The following is a 12,861-nucleotide window of genomic DNA, read 5'->3' as shown; positions in this document are numbered from 1 at the left end:
TCTTGTTGCTTGCCTCTCAGCAGCTTTTATTTCTAAATAAACTATGTATTGAAATATGTATGTGTACATTCACAGACATATGAAGTTTTAAATTATTAACTAGATATAAAGTATACAAATTACAAATACACAATACACTCAGTGCACATGTCCATGCAAGTAATACCATGTTAACCGCACCCCAAGACCTCTCCATGGCCCATCCCAGTCATTATCTCCCACAATGGTAACCACTATCTTAACATTTAACACGTTTAATTAGTTTCGTCAGATCTGGGACCATAAACGGAATCATACAGAAAGTACGTTCTCTTTCTGCCTGGCTTATTTCACTCAATCTTTGTGAAATTTATCCATCTTGCTTTGTTTAACAGCATTTTGTTCATTTTAATGACTGAGTATTATTCCACATTATTCATCTGTTCTTCTGCTTATAAACAAAAATTATTTCTGGGTTTGGGGTATTACAAATAACACTGCTTGGAACATTCTTATATATGTCTTTTTATGTATATATGTGTACATTTCTGTTGAAGAAATGCTGCTTTATAGAGTGTTAGTAGATAGTCTCAATTGTCCAAAATGCTTATACCAACGTACGCCCTGGATGCTCGGCGTATAAGAGGTCAGTGGACTCCACAGGCTGATCAATACTTGGTATTGTCCTTCTTTTAAAGTTTAAGCCATCTGATCGTGCACAGTGACACTTCATTATGGTTTTCACTGTATTTTCCTGATTACTAATAAAGTTGGGTATGTTTTTCATGTTTATTGGCTATTTGGATATCCTCTTTTAGAAAGTACATATTTAAATACGCTTACATTTTAAACTGGGTTATCTGTCTTTTTCTTGTTGACTTGTGGATGTTCTGTACATAGTTTGGAAACAAGTACTTTGCTAGTACATATTTTACATCTTCTCTCACTTTCTGATTTGCCTTTTTACTCTCTTAATGGTGTCTTGAGGAATAGAAGTCTCATGTTAAAATGGTATAATTTATCTTTTTTTCTTTATACTTAGTGCTTTCTCTGTTTTGTCTTTAAAATCTTAGTCTATATGTGTACCCCTATGTTTATAGTAGCATTATTCACAATAGCCAAAAGGTGAAAACAATCCAAGTTATAAACAAAATGTAGTATATACACACGATGGAATATTATTCAACCTTAAAAAAGGAAATTCTGACACATGCAATAACACAAATGAACCTTGAAGACAGTGTGCTAAGTGAAATAAGCCAGTCACAGAAAGACAAGTACTCTATGCTTCCACTTAGATGAGGCATCTAAGGGAGACAAATTCATAGAAACAAAAAGTGGAATGGTGGTTGCCAGGGGCTGAGGTGGGGGGAAAGAGGGAGGGGAATGGGAGTTATTGTTTAATGGGTATAAGGTTTCAGTTCTGCAAGATGAAAAGAGTTCTGGAGATGGATGGTGGTGATGGTTGTACAACACTGTGAATGTACTCAACACCACTGAACTATACACTTAAAAATGGTTAAGACGGTAAATTTCAGGTAGTGTTTACCACAATTAAAATCTTTTTAAGATCCTAGGCTACCTCCACGATCATGAAGATTTTCTCTTATGTTATCTTCTAGATATTTTATTTTTTTACCTTTTACATTTATACCTAAATTTGCATAAGTTGATTTTTAGGTTTTGTGTAAAATAGGGCTTATGATTTCTTAATTTCTATAATGATATCCAATTTACTCTCAGAATTTATTGAAAAGGCTATCCTTTCCCTGATGCTACACATCAGAATATGTGGCTCTTTATCTGGCTTTATTCTGTTTCTTTGCTCTATTTGCCTTGCCTTGTACCAATTAATGCTTTCTTAATTACCTTGACTTCATAGTAAATCTCAATAACTGATAGTGTAAGCCCTCCAACTTTGTTTTTCTCAAGATTTATAATCTTCAAGATTATTTTGAGTGCACTTGACTCTGCATTTCCACATAAATTTTAGAATTAGATTGCCAATTTCCATTAACAAATATCTATGGGATTTTGGTTGGTATTGCATTGAAACTGAAGATCAATTAAGAGAGAAGTGAGAACTATATAATATTGAGTCTTCCAATCCACAAACGTAGTATATCTCTATTAATCGATGTATTTTTAAATTTTTCCAGTAATGTATTGTAATTTTCCATGTAGAAGTCTTGCTGTGGCCACTATGGTGCCTGTTGTGGAATGGGCCTGTGGATAGGGTAAGCACCATGGCAGGGATGGAGGCTCTTTGTGCACGGCCCTAGGACATGTGCTTCCTCCTCCTAGGCCACTTTAGCCACTGCTGCTATTGGTGCCCAGTCTGTCAGCTGAGGTCCTGGAGGGATCCTGTTCCTGCTGCCAACACCAATAACCTTTTTTACACTTATACTGGCCCTTCATCTTTCCTTCTCTCCTTCTCTACACTCCCTCACTGTGCTTCCTGGGATCACCTCCCCCATTAACCACCTGTAGGACATGCCCCGGGCTCTGCTTTGGGAGAACTCACACGAAGGCCTCACTTTTTGAGTGGGAGTTTATGAAGGCCTATCTTTACAGCGTGGGCCCAGACTGAATCCCAGCCCCATGAGATCTCCTAAATCTCCGCACAGCGTCTCAGGCTTTCCACTGCCGCCTGTGATTGGCTTCTCGCTTCTAAGCTTCCGCTTACAAAGGGCAGAAAGCTATACTGAACGTCAGGTTCTCCTCTGCACCTCCTTTCTCTCCAAGATCTTGGAATCCTCAAGCCCCACCTGCCTTAGCAGCTCTCCAGTGCCTTTAAAACAAATTTAAAACTAGTTGTCAGCAATATGGACATTTTGTTACAAGCTAGACCGCCCTCCTTGGAAGCAGAATCTTGGTTGTTTTGTTTCTGTTTTTGTTTTTAGTAGAAGAAGAAACTGGGAGTTACTTATGGCTGCATTGTTCCTGGTTAATCCAAAACAATAAGATGTTCACCAGGAAGTGACCACACCTTCCTGTACTTCCCAAGTGGTATCAAATGAGCATCTCAGGAATTTTCTGTTAGTGTCTTTTAGTTAAAAAAATTAGAGGAAGCATGGTGGGTAAGAATTGATAAGGATTTTCCTATTACCTGTCCACGCAGAAACATGACTTTGTTATTTTTGGATTGATGAAGTCTTCGATTTCCCGAATCTCCTCTGGTGCCAATCAGGTTGATAAATACATTAGACTCTGTCTCTGCACCTGGCTTCCTGCCAGTGTATATGTAGATCTCATAAGCCACCACTGAAACGTCAGAAATCTGATATTACCTTTCTCATTTTCACTTTCTTTTTGAATGTATTACATACCCTGGGAGGGAATCAGAATGTTCTTCAATGTAGTTGACATGAGTATCTCTATGGTACCTGGCCCAGCTCTTTTTCTTACGTGACTCCTATTCAGACATACTCTTGGCTATTTCACGTTTACCTCCTTCATACAGACTCCAGGCTACCCTCAGGACTACTGTTTCAAAATAATTATTGTTAGCAATTATGCACTTTCATTAACCACTACACTTTCACAGTTATTATAAGTTGTATTAAAAAAAAAAAAACTCTCTTCTGTCTTAATTAGATGAAAGGGGCAATTTTTCCCCCTGAAGTTTGGTTGTTCTAATCGTAACTGGTCACTTGTGCTGCTACTTCATAGAGATTACTACTCCAATAATGCAGATTTAATAGCCCTCTTGAGAAAGAAAAAGTACAAAGATCCTAGAAAGATGCAAATTTAAATATAATTTTTTAAAAAGAGCCCAGTGAGGTACCAGCAAATTATAATCCACTATATTTGACCTTAGAATTAAGGCAGTTTCTGAGACACAGGTAGAAGCCACTAATTAGAAGAGATTGCTCTTGCTGATACTACTAATGTGAATAATATCTTGGAGACAATGAGTACTTTTTATTTCCAGTCCTAGAACTCTTTATAGATCATACTCTATGCAATTGAACAGTGCATTTATAGAAATTCACATTAACATTTTCCAAAGAACTCAGACATGAAAATTCAACAAGTAAGAAAACAAGGTAAGTGAGAAACATTGCCTGTTTCCATCATGCCTGACCTTTAAAAAGACAAATGTGGCATATTGGGAAATGGTGTAAGCAGAAAAGATAAATCAGTCTCCTTGTACAGTCTTACATATTCTAAAATACTCTAGAGTGAAACCTAGCTGAACTTAAGCAGAGAATTAGAACACTTCTCATGAATTTAGGACAACCAAAGAGATCTTTTAAACTACTATAAAGAAGATCCGGCCTTACAATCCATGTGAGTGCCTAAACTGAATTAAGCCAAAACTTACGCTAGAATTCTTCATGAAAATAAGTACGTGGAAAAGCATGATTGGAAGTCTTTATAGGGAAATCAGGCTTCTGTTTACTGAAAATGTTTTCTTCATTTCAGATGAAGAGTGAACTTGTATACCACTTTTTTTAAATGATGATGTTTAAAATATTAAGACACATATAAAGTAAAAAATTAATAGTTAAAAATTTGAAGTACATATCAAAACTTTTTTAGAACAGAGACTACATATTTATAGCACAAAGAAACGCACGCAGCTCTCCCCTGACCATTGTACATACCCCATGATCAAGGCACACGCCCTGCCTGCCACCTGCACACGTCTCAAACACTTCTCAACACTGTGTTTCCAGAAGCTGCTATAAATTAAGTTTAATTCACACACACCACAAAAAAAAAAAAAAAACAACTTACTTCCCATCTAAAATTCAAAGAAAGAACAGTAAATGTACCAGAAATTTAGAACAAAGTGGTTATCATAGCTGAGGACTACATTTTATTCTCAAACCACATCAAAAAGAGTCACATAGTTTAAATTGGAAGTTGAAAGAAAACATATCCCACCAGGAGAAACAGACATTTTGCTGGGATCTGTGACATCGACTCCACTTTAATAATATCAGATAACAATAATGCACTAAGCATTTGCTGTAATTCTGCAACAAAAGCACGTAGAATCTTTTTTAAAATGCTAAGTTCATAACAATAGATTCTAACTCCAGATTTTTTCATAATCTCTACGGCAATATAAAATTCTTCCTTCTCTAACTTAACACAAAGGGAGAATTTAAAGAATACCTAGTTAACAGTTGCATAGACACACCCTGCAATACCGTGTGCTTTAAAGCAGTCTTAGGAAGCGAAGAGCTCAGCGAATTCTTTGTTCACTCTCTCTCCTTGGGCATGAAAGTCAGGGCTCAATATTGTGATTTAAAGGCAGGGCAATATGTTCTAGCTAACAGACATGCATTCTGTTGTAAAAATATGGAAGGCTAACAAATTATCTTTACTCCAAGAGACGGGCCCCCTAATCACAAGGAGGGAACTCCTGAGGGAGCCCAACAGTAACTTTAAAAGTGGGTTAGAAGAGAACTCACAACCAACTTGAATACATGAAAAATACAAGGCTGGGTCTCTAGATATTGATGTTGTACAGAATGGAAGAGATCATTTTACCTGAACATGTCAAAGACAAGTATTACTAATCAATCAGCCTGACTACAAATAACCCTTCTTAAAGCACCAGATTTTAAGTAGTTATTAACATATCTATCATGTGATTTAGCTAAAAGTATCTGAAAGAGTTAACTTGTTGATTTAGATTATCCATATATGTTGGACATTTTTGCGAAAATTTTTTTAACGTTCTTTTACCATAGTTGATTCTAAATTTTTCTTTCTGAGAATTAGTCAGTAGCCTCAGCTGCTTATGAAAGCCCTACTCACTCTGACAGAGTTGGCCACAAGCAGAGAATAAAATGCTTGTCTTCCTATTTGTCACAATTGTCATCCAATTCATTTGATAGCTAAACTATATATTTTCACCATTTTGGGGGTATTTTTTTCACTTGTGTTCTCAATGTCATCATCTTCAACACTCTCATGTTTATATTTACCTGTATTTATTGTCATTTCAACAATTTTCCCATCTCTCAAGGAAGGCATAGCACGTGTATCATTGTCAAGGCTCAGCATTCTTTGGGCTTATAAACCTGTGGCCTCCATAAGATTTAACATCATCTCAGTAGTGACACAAAAATCTTTCAAATTTTCTCCTATAGGGTTTTTTTCCAAACATCATTTTAGGCCAGTCTGTGCCAAGCGTTTCTTAACGATGATTTATCAGCATCAACTCCAAGTATTACCATCTCCATAAATAGCATCTTTAAGATTTCCTTTCAAGAAATCTTGGATTCTTCAGCCTCTGCTTACTGCAGCAAGCATAGGGTTAAAATTATATATATTTGTTCTTCATGGGGACATACGTAATTCCTTAGTCACAAGGATGTACTAAAAATGTCACATGGCCAGGGAGGGGGCTGAAATAAATTCCTCAAATATGACTTTTCACTGGAAATTTAAGAGAGAGGGACCAAACCCATGGTGGGACACGTGTTTCCTTCAGCAGAAGTTAAGAGAGAGGAAGCGATATGTAAAGTTGAAGTAGAAGGAGACACCTCAGGATGGCTAAAGGAAGCAGGGGGTGGCCCTCACATCAGGCGTCCTCTCCACATCTGAGGGTGACATCCAGGAATGAAGGCATCCATGTGGAGCAGGAAAGGGAGCAGAATGAGAAGAATTCTGAATTGACCAGTTTTTGACCAAAAGAAACTAAGCTTTATATTGGAAGTGACTGAGCTTATTTTGATTTAAAATGATTAATTTCTGTCATCAGTGGAAATAGGGGCTTGGAATATTTTTAAGTCGTTTGTAGAAATATGATTTACATGTAGCAAAATTCACTCTTTTAAGGTATATGGTTTTGATGAGTTTTGACAAGTGTTTACAAGTCCTGTGACTACCACCACAATCAAGATAGAGAATATTTCCATCACCTCAGAAAGTTTCCTTAGGAGGGCTGTGATTTTAATCAGTTATGGAGAATTTTTAAAAAGTTATATTTCTGCACTCATCAAAGTTATGATTGTGAAGATTCAAATCCATCATATGATGATAAAAAAGATGCAGATGTAGCAGATGTGGATGACATCTAGAAAGATTGTGTCACACATGATACCTGCCTGATTGAATGAACATATAAAGGAATTGAATCCAATTAACTGTTTATAAAATGTATTACATTTAGCACAGTTCTGTGATTTTAATCTGAATTCCATTTGAAGGATTGCCTCCTAATATCCTATCGTGCCGAGACATTTTTCATTCCTTTGGTGGCCCATTTCTTGGTTACTCAAGGTATCAGATATGTAATGATGAGGGCAGCCTTTCCTCAAAGCTAGCTGGAATGGAGTGTTTTAAAGATCTAGACATCAGAAGTTTATTTGTAGAACTGAATTGAGTCCTTCACCCTCAGACTTATATGTATGTCTGTACATTCATAGGATGAAGAAGAGCCAGTGTACGTTTCAGGAGGAAAGGACCACCACTGACCCAGTCTAAGATGTCAAGACTGAACTTAAGAAGTACTGATGGCCAAATAAAGCCAGCCCAAGAGGTAAATGTGGAAAGGAGCAGGCTGCTGCCTTATCCCACAGTCTGCCGTTCGTCAGTATTAGAATGTCATAATAAATTAGCTGAACCAGAAAATGTTCCTCCTACATTTAGAAAGCTACTGCCAGAGAAATGCCCTAAAGGGAAGCAATCTTCTCAATTTAGGACGATTTTGAATAAATCATGAAAAAATATTTCATAATTCTGTTACTAAAGTCACCTGAAATTACCCATGATATATCAGGCAATGGCTGTGTTTGCAGGACTGTCTGTAGTCCAAGTCACGGTCGACCCTCACACTGAGCACACTCCTGCAGGAGTGCGCTTATCTGTGTTTTGGGCATCTTGGTCTCCTTCTCCTAAACCTCACGTGTTGTAAGTACAGGGCTCATGTCTTTTTCAGTTTCGAACCCCTCACTCCTGGCACATGTAAATGTTTACTGAATAATACCGAATAAATGAATGCCTATCCATCTGTCTATCAAAAAGTGTTGTGTACTGCTCTCTGCTGGTTGCCCACAGAACCACTGAGGTACGAATCGTATAAAACCTGTGGCTCTGGCTGCTCTTCACCCAGAACTGAGCCTTAAACTAAGACTACCTTCCCAGGCTCTTTTTGCTCCCTACTTTGCTTTCACTCCCCATCTATTTCAGGGTCCACCTGGCTTCTGGCCCTTCGGCTTTGTCTCCTAGTCTTAGATCTATACGTGCCAGAAGGAGTGGACAATAGACTCTGGCTTCCCAGACTCTGCCCTCTCTAAGGAGCTCCATTCACCAGTCCTGAGGAGTGACTAAAGAAAGGAAGGGGGCCAGGGAGCTGGCGTTGTTAAGCCCTTCATGCCAGACATGTGCTAGAAGCTCCTCCTGAGGGAGCTCATTTAAAATGGCTCCTCGTCTTCTTCATGCAGTAGGGCCCAGTGGCATCATTCTCTCTTGGTCCAAACCATCCAAGAGTTCTCAATCTGTTGCAAAAAAAATTCTCCAGTTATCGAATAAATGATAGAGTCACATAAAAATATCATTCTTTCAGCTGTATCCCTAATGTTGTAGACTTCCATTCTCCTCTTAGTAGGGCCTTAACTGGAAGATTCTCCATCCAGCCCTTCCAAATATTTAGTTCCCTAATTTAGAGATGGTTGTACCAAAGGGTCTCTGGGTCAGCCAGTCTCCAAACTCTCTCCAGCTGGCAAACGACCCTGGGGCCATGATCTCTCAGTGCCCTTTCCTCCATCCTAGGAGACAAACTCTTGAAACACTTCAGGGTCCTACAGACCTTGGGTAACATAAACAAATAATCACAGAGTCTAAGAAAAAGGCTAGAAGGCCATGAACTTTGCATTTGTGCCCCCATCCCTGTCAAAGTGCACACAATATTTTTAGTGAATGTAAGTTTTTCGGTGTTGTTTTTTCCTGAACATTTTCCCAATGAGAGAAAAGAAATGTAATTGTTTACGTTTGGGGGACTTCCCTAATGCCATGTTTTCAGTCATGCTGCGCAAACGTTCCTGCATAATATGGAAAGCCTTTTCCCCGCCAAGTCCGTGTGCGGCCTGCCCCGTGTGAGCCAGCTCCTCTCTGCACACGGGCGCCTGAAACGCTGGCAAGCACTGAGGCCTGCCTGCAACACCTCAGGAGTGTAAGCTTCCGTGCCGGAACCTGCAGAGCTCTAGGGCAGCGCAGCTGAACGTCCCCAAGACAACCCCTCCGCGGAATCTTTAATTTGATTTAATTTAATGGACTGTTTTAGTGCTTTCTTTCAGGTCACCAAGAATTAAGCTTTCTCAGCACTCATCGTGGTGAGATCATGTTGATACAAACTGCCCAAAGAAATAAGATCTCAGAAACAGATGGTAAATGAGATTCAGCATTAGACACGTGCAGACACTTCAGTCTGCACTGAAGCTTTGTGGGCCAAGACTGTACACGCGGTGGTTTGGGGCTGAATCTTCACGTGCCTCTTGGTGGAAAATGTTTATCTTATTGCTGAAAAAGAAGCACCTTTGAGCTGTAGAAAGAAGTGCCAGAGTGGGGAAGAAAATGGAATTTCTTGCTGTTTTATAGGAGGTCGCCAGGAAGGCCTCACTGAGAAGGTCCCTTGGAGCAGAGGTGAAGGAGCTGGCGATGCAGAGGCCTGGGGGAGGCACAGGACAGCAGACAGGACAGTAGGGCAGAGGCGCCTGAGGGCTGAGGGGACAGCTTGCCTGGTGCCATCAGGGAGCACTGAGGCTGGAGCTGGGGGAGAATGAGCAGCCTTGTAGCAGGGTGTGTTGACTTTTACTCTTAGTAAGGTAGGAGACTCTTGAAGAGTTGTAGGCAAAGGAGTGGCATAATCTGATTAATATTTTAAGAGGGTCATTCTGGCTGCGGAGTTGAGAGTAGCCTGTCTTAGTCCTGAGGTGATGTTTGCGTTTGCCTTCCATCATAACACCAGCTAAATACTATGAAGGAAGCTGGAGGGAAAGGTAAGTTGAAAGGAGAGGACAAAGGAATTAGTTTAGTGTGCGCTGAGTGCCTCCGATGTGACATATACTGTATTCACATCCTCATGCACTCCAGACAGAAACTCCATGGGGTGACCTATTTCTGGTTTGCCTGGAATAGTCTCGATTGACATCTGTTGTTCTTGTGTCCATCTTTTTTTTATTATTATTTATTTATTTTTTCCCCCAAAGCCACAGTAGATAGTTGTATGTCATAGCTGCACATCCTTCTAGTTGCTGTATGTGGGACGTGGCCTCAGCGTGGCCGGAGAAGCGGTGTGTCGGTGCGCACCCGGGATCCGAACCCGGGCCGCCAGTAGCAGAGCGCGCGCACTTAACCGCTAAGCCACGGGGCGGCCCAGTTCTTAACAGAGCTTTTCTCCTCTCTCAAAAATGTCCTGGTTCGGATGGTGAATCATATGGTGATCACTCTAGTAATAGGTATTAAATGCCCCATTTCACAGACAAAGTAACTGAGCCTGAGAAAACCTGTGTCACTTGCCCCAATTCACAAAGCCAGTGCCTGAGACCAGGATTTGAAGCCAGACTCTGCTTCTCTGAGCTTCAGTTGTCTCGTCGAAGCCCGTACTTTCCCCTCGAACATGGGTATTGTGATAAAGGCTAAAGGATTCAAGAAAGTTTACTTGTTTCTTTTAAACTTATCTTAGCGCAGCTGTTATCCAAAACTTGCTGTAGATTGTCAGTAAGTGTTTCATAAAGACACTTTTCTCACTCAAGTCTGATAAATACAAATATTTTGAAGCAGATACATGTATGATGGTACTTTCTTACACTCTCATATAGTTATTTCTTAATTCAAGGGAAAGCACTAAGCACACCTCCCCTGTGCTTGCCAAAACCTAGTGTCAAACATTTCTTCATCCCCAGATGTGGCCCCAAACCTCCTATTATCATCCATCTCTCCTGAAGAAAGCCTGGAGCCAGAACTTGTAAGCCACTGAGTCGGCATTCTTATCAGCTCTGGGCATCCCGGCCAGGCCATTAACTAAAGATTCTTAAGGACAACCGACCGAGGGCCATCAGCAGCTCCTGGTGCCTCTCCCCATGAACATGGCAGACGGTGAACAAACAGGAGGAGGCGCGGAGGCTGTGTGTGCGGACAATCTCGACTTGCCAGTGCTAGTCTCTGGAGGAGATGGCTCTCACCCCACCAGCAGTCTAGCTCAGCCCCAAAGAGTGATGATTTATAGACTAATAGTCTTAAAAATCCTTTTCTTTTAAAACCATTCCAGTAATCTTTTGAACAGAAGAGGCAAAGTCACAAAATTAATTGGCTCAGAGTGTAAGTGCCAACTGCAAGGAAAAGCACTCTTTTTGTGCTATTAAATTAAAAAAATATATAACCCTCCAGTGTGACTCTGGGTCTCTATCCAGCTTGGCAACCCTAAGTATTAATAGCTTCTTTTTAAAAAAAATTCCTCCACATCATTCTCTGTGTTCTTTCCTGGGCCAGCTTCAGAGTGTTTTGACAGATGGACAGACAATCCCCAAATATTGAAGGTCAACACCTCCTTACTCCTCTTTTTAAATCCAAACCAGAGAGGCGTCAATTCAGTGGTTTGAATCTGCAGTGGCTTCCCTTGATGTCACAGGAATAGTAAGTGAACCTCTTGGTGGCGCCAAGAATGACTTTCCAGAGTGATATGAAGCAGACTCAGATTGCTTACAAGTAGATTTTGATCCCTAGTTAATTCCTGATCATTGAGGTGTCATTATTTTTTAATTTTCTTAATTCAATGATTTTCCCCTAAATGAGCAAATATTCAATCTGGGAAAGGGACAGCTGGATTGATTTGTCAGAATCAGAGAAAAAATGAGAAGACTGGATCCGATTAGCTCTAGGTATCATGTGTTACATTATATTATTTTGTAGGATAAAATGCCTTAAGAAATGGTTGGTGTGCTTCAGCTAAAATATTAGCCCTTTAAATAAGAAATGGTAATGGATAAAGTTTCATGAGTTAGTTTGGGAAAAGAATGAACAGAGAAATGCAAAGGAAACACGCTGAGCCTTTACTGCTGGTCAAGTTAAATGAACCCAGAATCAATAGTTCATTTAAAGTACAATGGAGTTTCTTTTCTATCTTGATTTTTTTTAAACCCATACAACTTCCTTCCATATTTTTTTTGCATCTAACAAATTGTGGATATGTCAAACAGGAGGCAATTGGAAGAAACACAAAATAGTTGTCTAACAGAGTTTAAATCAAGTTCATTTTAAAATAAATGCAGCCTTTCAAAACACTACAAATTGAGAAATAACTAACACAGCAGGCAAATAAGATTTCTTCTGTTTGTTATTGGTACTATGGATTTCAAAATTCTTCTGTACACCATTTTTGAAGAGCAGAATGAATTCTGGACAGATGTTAGCAACTGGGTGAATAGTATAGATAGGTCTCAGGACACGCAGGGTGGAAAGCAGGACTCTAAATTTCTTAGGACTCTTCTGTCTTTTCCACTTCAGAGTCTTCGGGACATCCCTGGACACTATGCCACCCTCACATGGCTGTAGGACAACTAAAATTGTTAGGATCTTGAGCTTTATGTATTGAATGAGAATTTATATGATAAAATGCTTTTGCAAACTGTCAAACTGTATACAAATATAAAGAATTAGTATTATAAAATACTTCTTCATTCATTAAGCTGTTCTTATCCTAAATCTTTCTTGCTATATCTGAATTAATCAACAAATATTTCTATGGCACACAGCCCACGTGTTCTGTGCCATGCGTCATTCTGACTGGGATTGAGAATACGTAAAATAGAGCCCCTGCTGGGAGATTAGGTTAATCAATATGAAGTCAGTGTAGAAAGACTAGACTCCCCGTGGATGTTTAAAGGAAATAGGCTGAAGTGGAGGGGCAGGGATGGTGAC

The 12,861-nt window shown here is 39.6% G+C and overlaps 1 protein-coding gene across 1 annotated transcript in view; it reads right to left on the bottom strand.

Moving 5' to 3' along the window:
* RP1 (RP1 axonemal microtubule associated) overlaps positions 1-12,861 on the bottom strand; it is a 280,580-nt gene that overhangs the window by 10,612 nt on the left and 257,107 nt on the right. Inside the window, exon 27 of the mRNA XM_058528715.1 lies at positions 3,089-3,243. Within this exon, the coding sequence (XP_058384698.1) occupies positions 3,089-3,243 (155 nt within the window). The remainder of the gene's footprint in view (positions 1-3,088; positions 3,244-12,861) is intronic.

Source organism: Diceros bicornis, chromosome 33, assembly GCF_020826845.1.
Source record: "Diceros bicornis minor isolate mBicDic1 chromosome 33, mDicBic1.mat.cur, whole genome shotgun sequence".
Classification (NCBI taxonomy): Eukaryota; Metazoa; Chordata; class Mammalia; order Perissodactyla; family Rhinocerotidae; genus Diceros; species Diceros bicornis.
The sequence above is the reverse complement of the archived record's forward strand: the minus strand, read 5'-3'. Positions and strand labels throughout refer to the sequence as shown.